We start from the raw sequence: 20312 nt of genomic DNA, 5'->3' as shown, positions 1-20312 counted from the left end.
ACTTTCAAGTGTTTTGCCAACCTTAGGCCTACAGAAAAAACACATTCTTTAAGAAGAGGAAGTGCCTAACAGATATTTGCCAAAATCACAATGTAGAGGAGGAAACGGTGCAGCAGCATTGTACCCTGCACAGTGCCTGCTTGTCTGCCACTCAGAACAGCCCCGTTATCTTTTTAAGTATCAGTGATCTGGCAGGTGAGATCACTAACCGTGAGCAACTTTACAACCTCATTAAACATGAAGTAACTAAGCAACAATTGCTTTAGCAGTACATTCCAACTCTTCACTTCATAGGGAGCTCATTCCTTTGCAATGCCATCAAACAAAAAACCTACAAATTAAACTCTAGACAAAAACTTCGAACAGTTTTAGGTATTTAACCTATTTCACTACCACACGATTTTGAAGTGGGAAAAAAGAGCTTAATCACTAAAACATTTATTTCATCTTGGCCTCATGCACACCTTGATCAATTTCTTGGTCTGTTATTGTGTTAGGATAATCCAGTTCATCTTTGTGCAGTAATTTCTTCACATAGGAAAATAGTGCTTTGACTACACAAACTAAACCATTCATTTAAATAATCCCTCATAATTTATTCTATTACTTCTTTAAACAGTAAGAAGTTACCTCGAACTGTTAACTTATGGGTTTTTACTTTGCATTTTTTTGTTTATTCCCCCACACCCCCAATTGCCACTTACAATACATTTCTATTCCACCTTCTTGTTTTGTTAAAAAAAATCCCTTTTTTTTTTTCTATACCAGTACGTAAGTTCTTTGCTTTGAACACTTCAGACATTTGTCAAACAAATCAGCAGTAAATCTTATACAGTAAGTCTTATGCTTGTATTTGAGATACAATCCCCAAAACATTCAAGTCTCTCATCTTCGTATTCTTTTGCTACTGAAGCATCAAGTAGATCTTTCCATTTGTTTTTCAAAAAAGTCAATTGAAAAATTTGTGTAATTTTTGAAATAGCATTGTGTACTACGCTGTGACTAAGGAATTACGTCAGATGGACTGGACACTTCTGCCTATATTCTCCACCATTGTGGTAACAAAGACCTAAACAATCCAAATTATGGTCACCACCTACCTCAGTTACCCTTCCCAGAAAAACCCCACACACTTACAGTGATGTATCAAATTTGTAAGTCTGCATGTTCTGCTTCTCTTCTCCCACTAAAACCTCCACAAACTCCTTTTAAGGGAGGACATATGTTGACAGTGTTCACTCTTTAAATGAAAATTCCCTGCCATTCAGCCATGCCCATATAGACATCTAAATAAATAAATAAATATTTCAAAAGCGTGTGTGTATATATAATATACAGTAAAAATATTTTTATATATATGTTTAACTGCATATACGTATATAAATATAATTTTTAAAGGACAATATTTGGTCATCCACAATGCTACCTATGATTTGCAAAAGGCTGATATAATAAGTACTGCACATGAATTACCAGTTCTGTTTCCACTGCATTACCTTCTTGTGGTGGTTGTATCACAAGCTAATGTGTCAACATAACACGCAGCTAGGATTTAGTTCTAACAATTTAAAACAATTATACAGGGGAATTTAAAATTAACTCAACATTCTTTTCTTGCTATGCATTTAGTTATCCACAAGGAATTTCAGGAAAAAAGTCAGAATAAGACAGTTTGATCAAGAGATCTCTTTAAACATACTTTCCATATCTCCCGTAATCACTCAAATGCCAAGCCCTCTAACAGGATCTTTTCACATATACTAGATGCTTTAAATTGTGTCAGTCACAGGTCATGTCTCCCATGTTAATCTCTTCACAATAAGCAGATAATTAAAAAAAAAAATAAAAACCTATAAATCAAACTAAAATGACGGAATGTTTGTTTAGAAGTTTACCAAATGAAGTGACCCTGCTGGAATTCTTTCATGTAGCCTGTGAAAATGTCAGAATATATTCCATTTAAGAGGTCACAGTCCCTAGAGAGCTCTGAGTTTTGGCCTGTGCGTCTTTTCACATGCTTTAATATTTGAAAATTGTTCCTTGTAGACACTGACTGATGCCCTGGGAATGCTAGGATTGTGGGAACTGGCAGTACCAATGACAAAGACAGACTTACTGGGAAATCAGTACCTACTCAGTTTGCTCTCATCTCACAACAGATAAGACGACATTCATATATTTACAGAGAGACCAAAAGAATCCACACATTAAAAGACATTTGTTTTTTCTACTGGCACTGTTTGTTAATAAAAACAAAACAAAACTTCCCCAAAAAACAGAGCACGCCAAAAAAAACCCAAAACACAGAGACAAATATATATTAATTCCCAATATGCTATGTGTTCTTACAAAGGATTATTTAGTAGAATATTTGCACTGGATGTTCGACTATTAAAACCTTAAAGGAAAGACAAATCACAGAATTGCTGAGGTTGGAAGCAACCTCTTGAGATGCCCTAGCCCAACCCTCTGCTCAAGCAGGGTCAGCTGGAACAGGCTGTCTCGGACTGTGCCCAGTCCGATGTTTAATATCTCCATGAATGGAGGTTTCACGGCCTCTCTGGGCAACCACTCTTCTACACACACATTATATATACACTATACTACATACATACACACACACTTTTATTGTAAACTTATATAAATTGTATACTACTATATCTAGACAGCTCTTTTAGAATATTTGGGGTTTGTTTTGGTGGTTTGGTTCTTTTTTGGTATACTGTTTTCCAGATCTCATTGCTTTCAGCTTAGTGACTATGAAACTGCTGAATTTAAGTTCACACTTTCAGTTATTCTCTGTGCCAATCTATTAATCAGAACTAAGTTTTTCATTTTTTCTTCTCTAGTCTTCCCACTAGCAATCTTTTCTGCACTTCTCCCAACTCATTTAAGAAAATAATTTCTAAGTACGGTAACCTTCCTATGTACCATTTGGAGAGGAAAAACCATGCCTAATTGCAGATCTCAAAAGAGTGGGAAAAATCCCTGTCGTACACAGATACGGGGAGGATGTCCCAAATTTCACCTGATTCCCTAGTATCAAATTTGCAGCCTCAAATCTATTAACTGCACAGAGGATTAAGAATTTGTTCAGAAGCCATAAAGCTATGCCAAGAATGCATGTTACCAGTGATACATAATAAGGGAGTGGAAGATAAGAGATAACACGCAAACTAATATACCCACGACTCTTTTAGATGCCAGAAAAATTCCCTTGGTTCATCAAATTTATTTAAATAATATCATTAGGCTAAGCGTGATGTAGATTTCATTCAGTTATTTTGAGAACTGTCTGTCTCCCAGCTGGCTCCACTGGTCCCTTAGGAGAACTCAATATACACCATTTGGAGTATTTGTTTTCATTTTGGGTTTTTGGGCGTTTTGTTTTGGTTTGGGGGGGGTGTGTGTGTGTTGCACCTTCACCTTAACTCACTGTTTCCCACAAGCTCTAGTGGCCCATAGGAAGCAGTGATCTTCATCTGACCTTCTGTGCCTCAAGGTCTTTGCTCCTGAACATCACTGTTCTTATGCAGCCAGAAGCACTCATCTAATAGATATTTTACCAGTCTTGCTTTTACTTCAAGATATTCACTGTCCCAAGGCTTTTTTCCTGAGAAAACATCCAAAACTTAGCTATTTGCTCAATTAGCTCAATTCTGCTTTAGAATATCAGCTGCTAGCTACCTGAAAGCGAGATCTAGCAGATAGCCACGGCAGGCACATCACCATCTTCTCTACCCGCCTCTAGTACAAGACGTATAAGCCCAAACAGAACCAGAATGCAATCCCATATCTACTGTGGTTCTGAGACTAGAGCAGCAGACACCCATTAGCTTCCACTAGCTGGAACAAAACTGTTTCTTCCGCACGATGCAGAGGAGAGAGAACAGGCAGACTCACAATCTGAAATGATTTACAGCCCAGACAGAGCTGAAGGCGGCTGGAGTGCCAAAGGACAGTAAATGGCCCATATAGAATCCAACCAATTCTCTACCCACTTTACAAGAACATAACCAGGCTCTTATCTGCAGATGATGACTGCACGAGAGCAACCTGCATGTCTCTCCTTTTTAGAAACTAGTAGCTACTGTCACAAGGAGATTCTGGCACAGTGGGACAGTCAAGGAAGCCACTGCAAAGGCAAGAGAGACTGCTGTAAAACATAGAGGCTAGGACCTTTTCATTTTACAGGTGTCTTGAAACAACGATGATTGATTGCATGGCTCCTGACACCCAGACCCTCACACCTACCGCTGCCAGCCAAAGTGGCACATCCACCAGTTCTGGGAAAGTACTAACTCACCATGCAAGAAGCTTTGCTTATGCAGTGCTTCCCTTTTTTGATGGTATCTGCGTGTGCAATCCCTTCCCACCCTTTGGCTCTGAAACAGCAGGTTAGAAGGCTGCAAGCAGCATCGTTCCCATCCACCCTCCTGCTGTCAGCAGCAGACAGCCTATCCTTCCCTCCCTTGCCACCTCCTGGCTCTCAGACAGAAGCTTGTGAAACTGTGGTACAGCGTGTGGGTAGCATATTGTTCTGACTAGTACTTCAGCTGTGCCGCGCTGCCTGCTACTCTGTCATTCTTCCTCCACTGCAGTCCAGCTAAACAACACCTCGTCATCAATTTTCCCCCTCCTGCTCCTAAAGAAGGGCCTCATCTGTGTCACTCTTCTCTTCCCTCAACCACTGTCCTTCCTAAGGACACAGCAGCTTGGCTAAGCAAGCAAATACAGAGTACACAGCCTGGCATCCTTCAGGTAGGGATGCAAACCAAGAGCTTCTTAAGGCCATGGATTTCTGTTTCCCAACCTCCATTTATGTGAAGAGCCCAACCACTCACATGACAGACATGGACTATACACCAGTGGTTGCCATTAGACTGCCAGAATCACAGGCACGTCTTCAGTGTCCACCCAGTAGGTGACACGTACAAAAAGCAGAACCAGTGGAAAGGTAACTTTTGCTGCTTTTCAGCAAGTGGAACAAGAGTTGGCCTCCAGAGAACGGGCACGATAATACGCTGCAATAAACAGGGCACAAGTTTAAATGATCAATGTATTGTATGTATTGCTTAATTATCCAGAAAGATGCAGACTAATGAGAACTTGAAATTAATTTCATTAGTAATTCACAGCTGTTAACTTGAAAACAGGTCAAAAGAAAAAAAGGAAATTGTCATGGTAACAATCCAGGAGACCAACATACAACATCCTGGAAAGATGATTCTTTGTTATCACACCCAAATACACATACAAGGTTGCCTTCTATAAACAGTTTGTTGTTCTAACCCCAAATAATTAAAGTGTTTGCTTTAGAGATAGTTCAGTTGAAGAATTTCAGCCTTGCAATAAAACCATTATCTAGCAAATCTGCTTGAAAATTCCTATTACTTGCCCTGCTATTAAAATATGAAACATTAACTGGTTAGGATTTGTGTTTCACAGACTTTTTATGATGGAAGACTTCTGTCTGAAAAATGACATTTGAGAGGACAAGAATATGCTGCTGCCCTTCTCTCTCTGTCTCTCCTTCTCCCTCCCCAAAGAAATTATCCATTTGTCTTTAATCAGGGAGTAGTAAATGCATGTAGTAAATGGCTGGAGAAGCTTAAGATGCTATTGGCCTCCAACTGTTTGTTATTGATCCTCTACTGTAAGTTACAACCTCTTCAACAGAGTTAGCAGAGCATCTCAACTCAAGGGACAACAGTTTCAGTGGAGCTTAATCTAAACCATGAGATTTTGCACTAAAAAATACTGAGCTATGCTCCCCTGAACTCTCACGCTTGCTTTGCTCTATGACCATGATCTCTGGGAGCAGACTGGGCAGGGCAAGAGGAGAAAAATGTAAAAAAAGGACGAAGTAGTAACATCTCAAACGACTGTCGGCACACCAGGTACGCGCATGCAATTGCATTGTAGGTTTCTGTTCCCCTGCTGTGATTACCTCCATGTAAAACAAAATCAAAGCAAAGCATAAGCCTCCCACACTTCCAGTGTCATTGGAAAAGCTTGAAACGCAGTTTCTGTACTAACTTGTGCAAGGCAGCTTAGCTGCACCACGCAGAACAATACTAGAATAATTCAGCCTTCTACTGGACTACTGCCAAAAGACTCATTCAAGTAAACAAAAGGTTTAAAGGATCACTACCAAAGCTCACAGTAAGCATAATGCTTACTGCAGAAAAATATTCAATAGAAAAACCTTAAATATTTCAGATTGTTTTTTTTTTATTAAGTGCTATTGCATTTCTGTGTACTAAAATCTCTTATGCTTATGCACTTTATAAAATAGTGTCATGTTAAAATACTCCTGAAGACATCCAGTTTGGGTAAAAAGTAAAAACAAAGAGTAAATATTAAAGCTACTTTTCATATGAATCCACTAAGTTCAAATTTCACTTTTAGAAATTTTCAGCTGACTTTCATCATTTCTACAAAAAAATTATTTTTAACCGATTAACCAAGATTACCAAATCTGAAGTTATGGGCAAACAACAGTTTGGGTGCTCTGGAGGATGACAGTTCCAAAACCTCTTTTTGTCATTTTAAGAAAACAATTGGAACATAAATGTCCATTTATTTCAGGAACAAAACCAGCCAGCCAATATGAAGTCCAGTATTGTCAGATCTTTCGCATAAGGACAGGAAAAGAACTAGGAGGCTCCTCTTAAGTTAATTTAGGATTTATTTAAATACCACTAAAGCAGCATGCTCTCAGTGGCAGGATGCTTGAACAACATTACAAAGATCTATAAAACTGAAAAGGATAGGAAATTGCACCAGTGTCCATCAGTCACTTCTCTATCATGTCTATCAGACTGCATTCCTCTAAAAATTCCTCCAATTATACGATTTCTCAATCTGCCTTGCAGATTGTTGAGCCTTTTCTTTTTCGAAAGCAATAGGGTTGTGCTAATAATGGCCTTGAAAACAATGCCTAATCTTTGGGCCAAGCCCAGCCAGATGACTTAGTCTTGTCACAAAAGACAGATGAAGTGAGGCCACAGCCCATTATGTGAACTTCAGAGACACTAAAATCTTTGTGGGAAGCCTGATACCTGCTATGGACAAAAGCTCTACAGTATCCTAAGTTACGAAAGGAATTATGATAACTAACAAAGAGTAACAGGGCAATGGTTCTTAAGTCAAATGGCACACAGAGTGAAAGGCAGCTTCTCAAATTATTAATTTCCCCACCACCACTTTATTTATGAAAATCTCTGTTATTTCAACAAGCTAGAGCCCGTAAGCATTAGAATCTCTTGCTACAGCCTTTTCTTTGGAAAATAAATAAGCAGCAGATTATACGTGAAGACAATACAAAACCTATCTATAAATTATTTCACTGATTCACGAAAGCACAAAAATACTTTCAAGTTATGGGAAGAATGCCTAAGAACCAGCTGTCCAATACAGAAGAACTAAAACCAAAAGACTAAAGACCAAACATGAGTAGTTTTCGCACCTGAAGCTGCGTACCTCCTTTTACTGCTTGTTTGACAATTTGTCTTTATTAGTAAAAGCAGGAAGATAACAAAACAATGAAATTACTTGATGGGGATAAATATGTACTTAATACAATCATAGCAAGGCTTGTCAAAAGAGAAATTTACAAGCTTGATATCCCTTATAAAATGGGGAATTTCATCCTTATAAAAGGGATTTTTATAAGGGAACCACTTATAAAAGGGATTTTTCCTGTTTAATTTAGTGCATTCTTGGGGTAGTAGCCTTCAAAAATTAAAAGTTTGACTTATTTACACTCAACATAGATACCAATGTGATCCATTTTGGCTTTACAGGCAATTAAAAAAACCCCATACAAACAAAATTTCCAGATGTATAATATATAAACACAGGATGCAAAAAAACCCCAACACTAAATTCTCTTTTTTATGAGTTTTATGAGTTCAGTATTGGCATTTTTAGCCTCATTATGAAATATCTTTCTTTAAATATGTATTTCTCTTGCTTCCTTAATAAAAAGGTAAAATGTTGTTAAGCTATCTTAAAATTAACTTCTGATATAAACACACCTATTATCAATTTAACATCAAACAGTAGCCAACAAAAACTATGTCTCCCAAGTTACAATTTTTTTTCCTGCCCTACAAAACATAATACTTAAGGATGTAGAGCCGAAATAGTAATAAATTAGCTACAGGTCCCTTAGTTTAAAATACTTTGAATCCATTGTATCAGTTAACATAGTATTCTGTATTTCAGGATCTTTATACATGGAAAAAAATAAGGAAGCAATTGGAAAAGACAAGCTCGAGTATTCAAAGAGGTTGTTATTCCACATTTATATAAGTGAAGCCCGAGTCTCCCTCCTACCCTATTCTCCCTTTATTACCTTTTGCTTTCTTGAAGTGCTAGATAATACTGAGGGTACATACACGAAGCACCACAGACTTAGTCCCTCATTGTGTAAACAGGAGCATCTTGGTAAGAGACAACACTCCATGTCTTTCTGAAACACAGAATACCATGGCTTGGACCTGTCCCCGGGTATTTTACATACATACAGTCTAGTAATATATATCTCCATTTTTTCTGCTTTAAAGCTGGGATTTTCAGATCGTTTTTTTCTTATTTAATAATGCTTATACTATTACAACTGAATTAATAGCTGAATTTATTTTAAAAAATGCTTCAAAAAACAAATATTTCATTTACATACTTTCAATGGTCCCACTATTTACTACAAATAGTGGAAAACAAATCTTCATTACTAGAAGATATTAGTGTAAGGAAAACAAACACCACAAAAAGAAAAAAAAAAAGAAAAGAAAAAGAAAGGCTCCTGCCTTTTCACCAATAAAAAATGAGCCTACATTTGGATTCAGACCTAGTTCTTCCTGATGCTTACTGTAACAGTGGAAACACTTTTTTCCTAAGTTGCCATGCCAACATCAACAACAAGGAAAGATACTGGAAATATTCCCAAAATCTAAATCTTATTTTTCTTTCATTGTTCAACCTTAAACTGTGTGGTGAATTAAGCTTTCTGGGATACAACGTGAAACTTTAATTCTTTATTATTTTGCAGGAAAAAACCCTGTTCTTGATAACTATCCCACCTCAAAAACATTTAACTAATATTTCTATTATATACTGGCTGTGTTTTTAAAACTGTTAAAAATATAAACTCCTCATTCTATATGCCTAAACAAAGTATTCCAGTCGGGGTTTTGAAGTCAGACCTCCAAGCTGCCATGACAGGTGAAGCTGGTCAGGACAGATTCCGTAACAAGCACTGTAGCACTTTAACTCTACGTAACGTGGTTTGGGGAGAGCAAGTGAAGAGAGTCAATTAATGTTATTTGAAGAAAGCAAAGAAACACCATTATTCCCACAGAAAACATTTAAGCAATGTGGAGAAAAGCAGAACAGTCACTTTTGCACTCACCATTCTTCCGTTCGGTGAGAGGCGGCAAGTACTGATTGGGCTGCAACGAGAGTTCCTTAAACTCGTGAGCAACTGCTTCGCTGTGAGGGCTGGGAGCAAGCCGTGGGAGCGATCCAGAGTCGTCCTCGGCATCCGCTGTCCCCAGGTGATCCATTGTGTTAAACTGTCTGGAGAGAGGGACCGCAAGCGGTCTCTTAATTGCTCTAGAGTTGATAAAAATAATAAAGAAAAAAAAAATCATGTAGACACATTACTTTTTTTGTTCAGGTTTTGGTCAGTTCCTTTGCACACCATATTCAACTTTAAAATGATATATACATTATCTACTAATTTTGCACAAATATTACGTGTTTGCAAAAAGATAGTTAAGCAATGGATTTACATGCAATTTAACAGTTATTTAGTTCTAAGAAGCAGGACATTTCTCTGTTCACTTTGACAGAAAAATTACAGTGTGAACTCTCAATAAGGGTGCCCGGAAACTCCTGTGCCCTACCTTCCAGCCAGTGACACAGCCCATTTCTCAGCAAAATGTTCTTTGTTTCAGTAGCTTATATTAGAGAATGCTGAAGTAATATATGATAGCATACAAATGGCTTCTAATATTTTGAAGCACTGCACAAAATATTTCCTTCAGATCAAAAATCAACTTTGGTATTAATACAGGACTTCTTACTACCAAAGAACTATATTAGACTAGTTAATCTTTAATCTCCCCAGCAAGAAAGGCTTTTTGCCATGAACTTCTTCAAATTAATTTTATAGCATACTCGCTACCCTATACTCTACCAAGTGGAATAAAAGTCCCATTTTATTATTTCTTTCCTTTCTGTCATTAATGTGGTACTTAATCTATAGTGAGGAGAGACAGAAGTATGAACTACTGGCACAGGCTTTTTACAGCTCACAGAACTCTATCAAGTCATTAAAATTTCAATAAATCAATATGAACTTCAATGAAGTCGATCCCTGGATTCTTGGAAACATGAACAATATGAAATATTAACAATTCATGAAGATCCATAAAACCAAAGAAGTGTCTTCTTATTGTTAAAATTGTTTGGTTTAGTTATTTTTTCTTAAGAAACACTACTGCTGTCCATCCTCAACCGTAAACTTGAAGTTTCAGGTATGCTGAATATAAATACAGCACGTGTTGGGGTGTGTATTTAAAGGTTATTAAAATGCAACATGTGTTTCAATGACCATACCCAAAATATTTCAAACGTTACTTGGTATTTTAAAAAACATCAAGAAGACAAAAATGACCATGACCACCAAAGAATGGCCTACGCTACTAAAAGGGGTAAAGAATCACGTTGCTGAAAGTACCAATTTAAAAATAAGAAATATAAGCAAGTACTGCTTGATATATAACTCAGTATAACAATTAGGAAGGTTAAGTGCATATTTTTCATTATTTTCCATAGTTACCAATTGGTGCTTTCACATTAAATGAAGACACATTAACTTACTGTTATACAAGATTTTTTTTTCTTTGTTCTTGGCTTTTAGAAGCATAATTTACCCAGCTCTCATTCGATTTCCTGACATTACACTCTCCTCAAACTCCCACTCACCCATACAAATTAAGTACATTATTAACCAAGCAAGTCTCTTCAGAGCAGAATTTAAGTGAAAATTTAGCTGCTTATCTGCTCATATTCACAGCATTTTATCCACAATTTATTAGCTATGAGTTATGCCTTGGAGTCACTTTTCGAAGAGATTAAACCACACTAGGTGTATTCATGCCATTAAATCCATATGAAATTAACAGAAATGCCTTCTTGTACTAAAGGCTTAACATTAATTATGCTGCATGTTAGCTTTGACTAACTCTTGTCCCCATAAATATCTTGCTTTAAATTAAACCAGTTTAGCTTTCATCACTTCTGCAACGCACTGCTAAATTAGTTACATGTCCATTTCTTAATTTTAATTTCAGGAATGGTATATGTGATTTTACTGTCCAAATTCAACTAAGAATAAGCAACAAGTTTAATATGTTAACATGCAACATATTAAATGACATTGATGACAGCATCACAAGCGCAACTCAAAACAAGTTGACTTCTCACACAAAACGTGCTTAATCTGTGATTTGAACCTGACTAAATTAGATTAGAAGGGACCTTCTGGAGGTCACCTAGTCCTGAGCGGGGCTACCAGCTGCTCGGGAACTTATCTTGTCAGGTTTTGAAAAGCTCCAAAACTGGCGATTCCCCCACCTCTGGGTAGCCTCATTGTGAATGCCTTGTTTCCCCATTTCAAACAGAATTTCTTCTACTGCTCTGACACAGAGAGACAGAGACACAGTTGCTGACTGTGACTCTCAGATCCCAGTTTGTACAATGGTTTCATACAGTACACAAACTCGGTCACTAGGAAATACCTAAACCCAAAATTCTCCGATGCAGAACTCGAACACTAATTTGAGTTTCCAATTCACAGTAAAGTCTCAGATGTTGCAAATTCTTTGTCTTAAATCTTTTTGGATAAACAATTTTAACCACTAAAAATAAAGTTGTTCATAAAAAAAATACTGCATCAAGCCTAACCATCCACTTTGTATCAGTTTGCCATCTTTTACGATTACAGAATTTCACAGGAATAGGCCTCTAGGAAGCAGAACCGAAACAGGTTGTAGCGTGCACATCGAAATACCACAGGTGATGCCTTTTTGTGTTTCCTCGAGCAGTTGTCTACACTGAGTGACAGAGCAGGAGGAGGTCATTTCCCACTGTTACGTGCAGGAGGCCCTCTTTCAATTTTTCACTGCCAGGGTGCTGCAAGCCCCTTTACCGATAGGCTGTTAAAAATCCAGGTGTTCTCCCAAATGATCCTTTAGCACTAAAACCTGTTGCTCCGTTGCTACATCATCTTTGAATGAAAGACACTCTAGAATTCCTACAAAATTCCTCAAACTCCTCGGTTATATCTCAAATCACATTTTGCTCCCATTTCTTTTCATTTTTACTCATGAACTGCTAGCACATCAGACTATAGAAATATTTTGAGCTTAGAACACCAAATTCTCTTGACCTTCCCCCAAAAAAGAAAACACAGACCTCCACCCAACATTTATAAGCTTTTTCTGTAGAAGGAAAAAAAGTCTGTGACACAGCATCAAGAGCTGGCTGAGATAAACAACAGCCTCTTACCGAATCAGTGAACAGAACATGTAAGCAATACTATAAAGATGACAAATAGAGGACTTGCAATAATAAAATATAAACAATTAATTAGATTCTTCTCTCTTGTTCCATTAGAGTCCAAAGGAGAATTCAGCTGTTGAACTTTCCAAAAGGAACTTCTAAACTTAGCTTCCACAAAATTACTAGTTTGTCTTAGGCATGAGGTCTTCCTTATTGATTGACAAAGTAATTTTGAAACTTAAATAAAAATACTTTGATAAATACCTTTCCAAACAGAAGGAAAAAAAAAAAGAAATAGACAAGAAGGAAAAAAAAGACATCTCTATGTAAACTACATCTTTTTACACTGTTGTATATATGAGATGCTAAACCAGTATTTGTTAGCATGCTCATTTTAACTGCTGGAGAAAATGCCATTGCTTTATCGTCAGCTGGAGGTTACACAACCAGCAGCACTTAACTCACATAAAACTAGACTTAAGATATGCAGAACATCTCCCTCTATCTTCAATTTTCAAAAGCCATATTTTATTCTGACATTTCTAATATAACTGGTTGTTGGGACACCAGCAACTCAAACACAAAAAACAGTAGGAGAAAACATCAGTTCACCTTGTTTAAAATCAAACCATGTACAATAATTATCCAGTCATCATACAAGAGTGAGAAACTTATCTGATTTAGAATTTAATGTACCAAGATACTACCATATTTTATGTTAAAGATAATACATTTGCCTCCCCTTTCTCATTTATTTGAGGCCTCCTCAATCTTGAAGAATTATTTCTTATTTGTCATCTGCATTTACAGACGGTAACCACTGTCTATCTAACCCCCGACTTTAAGTAGATCTATACACAAAAGCATATTAATAAAAATAATTGAAACTTAACAGTAAAAACACGTACAGGAAAAATACAATTTAAAAAAATATTCATACTCTAGAAGTCTCAATAGTCTACTCTGCATAATTCAAGAAAGCGCCACTTTAGATGAGGCTAATCTGACAGACAGAAATCAAGCATCACTTCAGGGGGTTCCACTCCTGTCCTTGAAATTAAGTTGTATGAACCATCATTCTATTTGGTATGAAAAGCATTTCTACTTAGAAACTGCTGAAAAACATAGTACCATCTTATTTGTAGCAACAAAAATAAAACTACTTCCAGTAGTCCCAAAGGATTTCAGGTTTAGGTTTGTTATGTTTGGGTTGGGTTTTTTTAAATGCAGAATTAAGCAAAATGTTTCAGAGTAGTAAAGTAAAAACTAGAATAAAATTATTTCCCTATTTAACCTTCAGAATAGTTACAGAACATGCAGCAGCACCGCAAGCCAGGCTTTGGTCCACGTTTCTCTGACAGTCACACAGAAAGTGTTCCAGTTCTGGCAAAGGAGAACTCCCGGAGAGCGTATGAGCATTATGTAAGTGTTCTCACAGCTTGTAGGTGGTTGCTATCTTTCTTAACCGCTGAAGACAAACGCTTCTTTTATTTTTAAACATTTTATCTTCAAAAGACAAAGTATATTTCCTTAGAAATATCTTAGAGGGGGGGAAAATACTTACTTCCCTGCCACTTGAGACACGAGAACTGGTATTTTATTCAGCACAAACTGTGAAGTCTGGATGACACTCAAGTAGTAAATCAGCTTTTATTTTAGAGATCTTCTGGAAAAAACAGTTCAAGAATCACACTGCATTCAAACTCTGGCCAAGTCAAATGGCTGATCTTAACACTGCTCGCGCATCGACACCTGCGTGGAACTGAGGTGACTACACACAGTGCAGTATCACATCATTAACAGTCACGCCACAGTAGTATTAGCTATGCCAGGCTCCAGGGCAGAATTTACTGCAGAATCATGGTGTGAACATCAGCACTCAAATCACCTAGGTTTAAGTTTCTCCATTTATAAAACTCAGTAACATTTTAAATGATATAGCTAGCAGTTTGTAATTTACCAGAATCTTTAGTGGGAAGAATATCAGAATTGCAAAGTGTTGGGCTTGGATTTTTTTGTTGTTTTTGTGGTTTTTCTTCAGTGTGTCAGGAAACACTAAAAAAAGACACTTGAAAAGCTTCAGCAGCACCGCATCCAGCAGGTTAGCTTCACAGTTGCCCACGAAGGTCATTTGCATTAAGCTCTTGGATCTCCCTGTCAAAGCCTAGAAAGACTTGAAAATCTGTACAGTGGGGACAATGATCCCAGGCACTAGAGTGTAATAAACACTTAGGGGACTGTTACAGTTTCAAATATTACTTCAGTTTGAACAGTAAGCATTAGTGGTTTGTATCTGTGATAATGTGCTAAGGCACAATATGAGATGAACTGGCAATTCCTCTTTCTATCTCATAAAAGAAGGGCAAGAACCACGCTTTCAGAATGCAGCTGGCCCTATCAAACGCACAGATGTGCCTACAGCAAACCTTCTTTCTAATCTTCAAACGCCTGAGACCCAGTGGTCAGACCCTTGGAATGCTCAGTACCTCCTTTCTTCCACAGGATCAATACCAGCAGGACCCGGACATAAACATTCAAAATACACAGGAACATTTAGCTCAGTGAACAATACAGTGACTGTAAGTTAAGAGAGTCATTTCCCAGAGACGAGAACTGGCAATGAAATACCCACTTCACAGAGAGGAAAAGATGCAATGTTTTTAAAGAATGACTCCCTTGGCGAGCTGCTTATCAGCAAGGGGTAAAAAGAAAATTAAGAAACAAAGAGTTGGGATGACTGCAGGAAGTCCATCCCAAGTCAATTCCTGGAGCAATACAAAATCTAGATGTCTGCTGCAAAAACAGTAATGGTCCTCAGTCTTGTATATAATGGTTTCTCTGGGACCTCTAAAATGCTGCATCTTCCATTTAGTAGAGACTAGCACATATAGTACACGCACAATTTCCTTTCAGCTGTGCTTACATCCTATTATACGTCTGAGATCTTATTAAATTCCTACATGAAAAGCTATTAGGGCTCCCTTTATAATTGTTCTGAATACCTTTTTCTGCATGTACATACACAATTTTTCCCCAAACTCTAAAGAGTACTTATATTTCATTACAAAATTGAAAGATTATTAATAATTAAAAAAAAACAACTTTGGAAATACTTACAAAGCATCTAAAAGCTACTTAAAGTTATCCCTCCAAATCACTAACCTGTCTTTTACACCAAGTCTCATATATTGGTGTTTTTAAAATAGCAAAGCCGCAGAAACAAAAAAATAACCTTTTGCATTCAGCACTGCAATTTTAACAATAAACTGTTACAGAAAAGGTTTTCTGGGGGTTTATTTTTCTTCTATTTTCTCATTAGGTTTCAAATCCACTTACTGAAATAGCATTTAGAACCAGTACAGATGAATATATGATTGAGAACAAAATGAGCATAGACATGAAAGTACTTGCTATTAATAATCATCCAGATTATCAGTAAATTAACTGAATATGTTTGTCGAATTCATTTTTGACATTCATAATTTCACTGATCGGAGAAAACGTCTCAAATTATATTTGCTTCTGCTGCAAGAACAATGCTTATTCTTTCGAGATTTAGGCCCCTCATTTTATGTATTCCACAGTGGGTTGAAAGACTAAAAGACACTTTTAATGAAAAAAAGTCTGGAAAATATTCAACCATTTTAGTATTCCACTTCCCACAGGACAACGCTGTTCCTTTTCCCACAGAGAAGCAGCGTCACCACTGTGACAACTTGGTGCTTCTTGCAACTTCTACACTTAGTGCCTCACAGAACCTCTCTCGTTAAAAGTATTTTGGATACAGTACATGATCTTTGAAATTAAAACTGACATTAAATTATTACATTAAAAGAGAAATTGCAATCCTACAGTTAAAACACAGTGCTGAGATATTAATTAATGAAGATAAATTTTGTGGTAAAATACGCAGCAACAAGGACTTAAATCATACAGCTATTTTTACAAAGGTAATTAGACAAAAGCAGAAAAAGATGAGAAATATCAACGGCTGACTAACTATGAGTAATCATCTGGGATTATGCAGTATCAGAAACTCACTGTTACCATTAATTTATTTTAAAAACAGTGTGCAGAAGTATGACAGAACTGAGGTCCTGTCAGGCCTCTCACCACACCAGTGATCAGAATGACATGCTTCTTAAAGGAGCATGGAGTCAAGACTGGACTGATAAATATTTCAGATAAATGTCTTCTTTTATTTAAATTAGTGAGATTAAATTTTTGTAACTGTCTACTCTAGCTAAATTAGTACCACTGAGCAAATGCTAGAAGACCTCCAGAAACTCATTTAACATTTTTGCACATTTCGATGACAATGCTACACTGAGATTCTCTTTACTAATTCTTAGATGGAAATCTTTTAAGTCTTAAGCCTTTGGGCTGATTAAAGTCCGAAAAGAAATAAGCCACACTAGCAAATGCACACTATAAACTACGTAAAGTATAGGAAAATACTTGTATCTGGACAGAGGCAAGGGATGAGTCAACAGAATACCAGATAATACATTCGTCCCTGGGGCATCTCCAGGCAAAAAAAAAAAAAGCACCTCATTTGAACTGGGAGATGTGGCCTGGCCTGCTAAGTGCAAACTCATCACCAGGCGGAGTGTAGGTCTGCGATGAACAAAGGCAGCCTCTCCCAGCTCCCTTAAGGCGTGGGGAAGCTAAAGCTTACCCTGTTGCTCTGTAGGGCCATACAGATGATCTACTCACCCTTTTCTGTCATCAGTGCCTTCTCAACACTAACCTATTCAAATAACATTTGGTAAAATCTTCTGGACTTCACATAACCCTACGGTGGAAAGGATACAACTCATAGGAACGCTGTGAAGCTCAGTGCTTAAATACTTTAAGGACTCATAAAAATGTTTTAAGTAGATAAATTATAATTATCTTCTGCATTCACACTTTGTGAGGTTTAAAATGGTAATTAGTAATATAATTTATCCAAGACACTAAACTTCTTACAAATATTTTAAGTAAAGCAAGCCAAGGTTCAACATTCAAGTCACTAAAACGAAACCACTAAAACTTCAGATGGAAGTAATATTTAAATTGTTTACTGATTACATGAAACTTATCAAATCTACCAACCTCCTCTAAGAAAGTTATGAAAATAACTTTGCAGCATGCACCAAAATCAATAAACAAACAGTCTGATAACCAAAGGAAAAAGTAGCTGCCTCTTAAACACAATACACAGTCAACACCCTTTTTCTTTAAAGAAGAGCATGAACTGCTTTGCTATTCTACCACGTCAAAGAGACATGGTCACCTAGGCAGCTGTGCAAACTATTTAAAACCAAGCATGGAAGCTAGCATCTATTAATGCATCGGATAACCCAGAATATCTTTTAATATACCTTCTAGTGACGCAATGCTTTAGAAGTAGAAGCTACATTATGCTTAATTTACAGTACATTCCCATTTGTAGCAGGAAGTTCATAAAGACTTAACTCATGTTGCAAACTGAATGACCATCAGAAGACATGTTATTTCATCTACAACTAACCAGTCCTTCCTTCCTGACAGCTGCTACCTGAGCACTCAGTAGCAACGACACTTGAAAGTATAATAAAGATTGCCCTACGACTTGTCATAACTGAAGGACTTCCAGATACAGTCTTCAACAATTTTTTTACTTTTAATCACCTTTGAGCAGACATTTCAATGAATTTCACTGAATTTTTTTTTTTAGAGTTGGAAGGGACCATATAGATCATCTAGTCCAACTCCCCTGCTGAAGCAGGATTGCTTAGAGAATGCTACCCAGGACTGCATCCAGGCGGGTCTTGAAAATCTCCAAGGAAGGGGACTCCACAACCTCCCTGGGCAGCCTGTTCCAGGGCTCTGTCACCCTCACCGTGAAGAAATTCTTTCTCATATTCGAGTGGAACCTCCTATGTTCCAACTTGTGCCCGTTGCCCCTTGTCCTGTCACTGGGAACCACTGAAAAGAGTCTGGCTCCCTCCTCCTTCAACCCACCCTTGAGATAATTATAGGCATTAATAAGGTCTCCCCTCAGCCTTCTCTTCTCCAGACTAAAGAGTCCCAGCTCTCTCAGCCTTTCTTCATAAGGGAGACGCTCCTATCCCTTAATCATCTTTGTTGCCCTTCGCTGGACTCTTTCCAGTAGTTCCCTATCCCTCCTGAATCGGGGAGTCCAGAACTGGATGCAATACTCCAGTCGTGGCCTCACCAGCGCAGAGTAGAGGGGGAGAATGACCTCCCTCGACCTACTAGCCACACTCTTCCCTATGCAGCCCAGGATTCCGTTGGCCTTCCTGGCCACAAGAGCACATTGCTTGCTCGTTGTCATTTTGCTGTCTACCAGGACTCCCAGATCTTTCTCTTCGGAGCTTGGCTCCAGCAGGTCCACGCCTAACCTGTATTGGTGCCTGATGTTCTTCTTGCCCAGGTGCAGGACCCTACACTTTTCCCTGTTGAACCTCATGAAGTTCTTCCTTGCCCAGCTCTCCAGCCTGTCCAGGTCTCTCTGGATGGCAGCACGGCCCTCCGGGGTGTCAGCCACCCCACCCAACTTGGTATCATCAGCAAACTTGCTGAGGATACACTCTGTCCCCTCGTCCAGGTCACTGATGAATATGTTGAACAGGACTGGACCAAGTATTGACCCCTGTGGGACACCACTGGTTACAGGCCTCCAGCTTGAACCTGTTCCATTAACCATTACCCTTTGGGTCCTGTCACATAGCCAGTTCTCAATCCACCTCACTGTCCCCTCATCCAGCCAACACTTCCTTAGTTTCCCAATGAGGATGCTATGGGAGACAGTGTCAAAAGCCTTGCTGAAGTCAAGGTAGATGACATCTGCTGCCCTCCCCTCATCCAACCAACCAGTTATGGCATCATAGATATTTATTTATTTATTATCATTTATTTCATCTCATCTTTCTTGTGGATATTCTGAGTCAACAATGCTCATATTGAGGCAACACCAAGTCATTCAGCTGGATTAACTTGATTAAATAAACAGAAAGCTGTTACAGCACATATCTGCAGTAGTTCTATTAAAATAAACAGCTTCATAAAAATACTTTAAACTAGAAAGGTAAAACATGAAGCGGTATCTTGTTTAGATGTTACACATGCACACACTGTGCATGGAAATATGCCATTTGCAAATGCTTAGAAAAATCAAAACATGACATTCCTGTTTTTCAGTCTATGAAGATGATGTTGATTGTCAATATTTCACATTTGCTTTAATACCCTACTCAAATTTAAAATGCCTCTATTAACACTGGCAGCAAATAAATTTAGACTCCACTTCGGAAAAAAACCCCACAAGGTCAGTTTTATAATACCTAAATTTAGCAAGAAAACATGTATATTATTGGTGTGCAAGCAAACGATGCTTCTAGTTTCTCACCCTTGCATATCTCTACACATTTAAATTCAATCTCTTTTTTCCAACAAAACATAAATGACATACCATTTCAGAAGCAATTTATTTGAATTCCAATTTAAAAACATTCAAAAGTTCTTAATATCCGTTTTAATGTGAAGTGTTTAGCAGTAGGGTTCAAATAATCGCAAGATCAACTCAGATTTACCTCCCAAAAAGCAAGATCAGTTCTTCTGGTCTACAACAGAACTTTGTGGAAGGAATTAATAAGATAACATGTGCTCCATCATCTTCTGTGGCCAGCAAACAGAAACAGATATTGCTGGCTACACTGTTTATGTAATCAAAGTTGAAAACTTATTAA

The 20312-nt window shown here is 37.7% G+C and overlaps 1 protein-coding gene across 1 annotated transcript in view; it reads right to left on the bottom strand.

The window, feature by feature from the left end:
* Positions 1-9572, bottom strand: part of MRTFB (myocardin related transcription factor B) — a 64122-nt gene extending 54550 nt beyond the window's left edge. Inside the window, exon 1 of the mRNA XM_074158816.1 lies at positions 9419-9572. Within this exon, the coding sequence (XP_074014917.1) occupies positions 9419-9572 (154 nt within the window). The remainder of the gene's footprint in view (positions 1-9418) is intronic.
* Between the last annotated feature and the right edge of the window lie 10740 nt (positions 9573-20312).

This window comes from Numenius arquata, chromosome 14, assembly GCF_964106895.1.
Source record: "Numenius arquata chromosome 14, bNumArq3.hap1.1, whole genome shotgun sequence".
In the NCBI taxonomy this organism is placed as follows: Eukaryota; Metazoa; Chordata; class Aves; order Charadriiformes; family Scolopacidae; genus Numenius; species Numenius arquata.
This window is presented reverse-complemented; position numbering and strand designations above follow the sequence as displayed.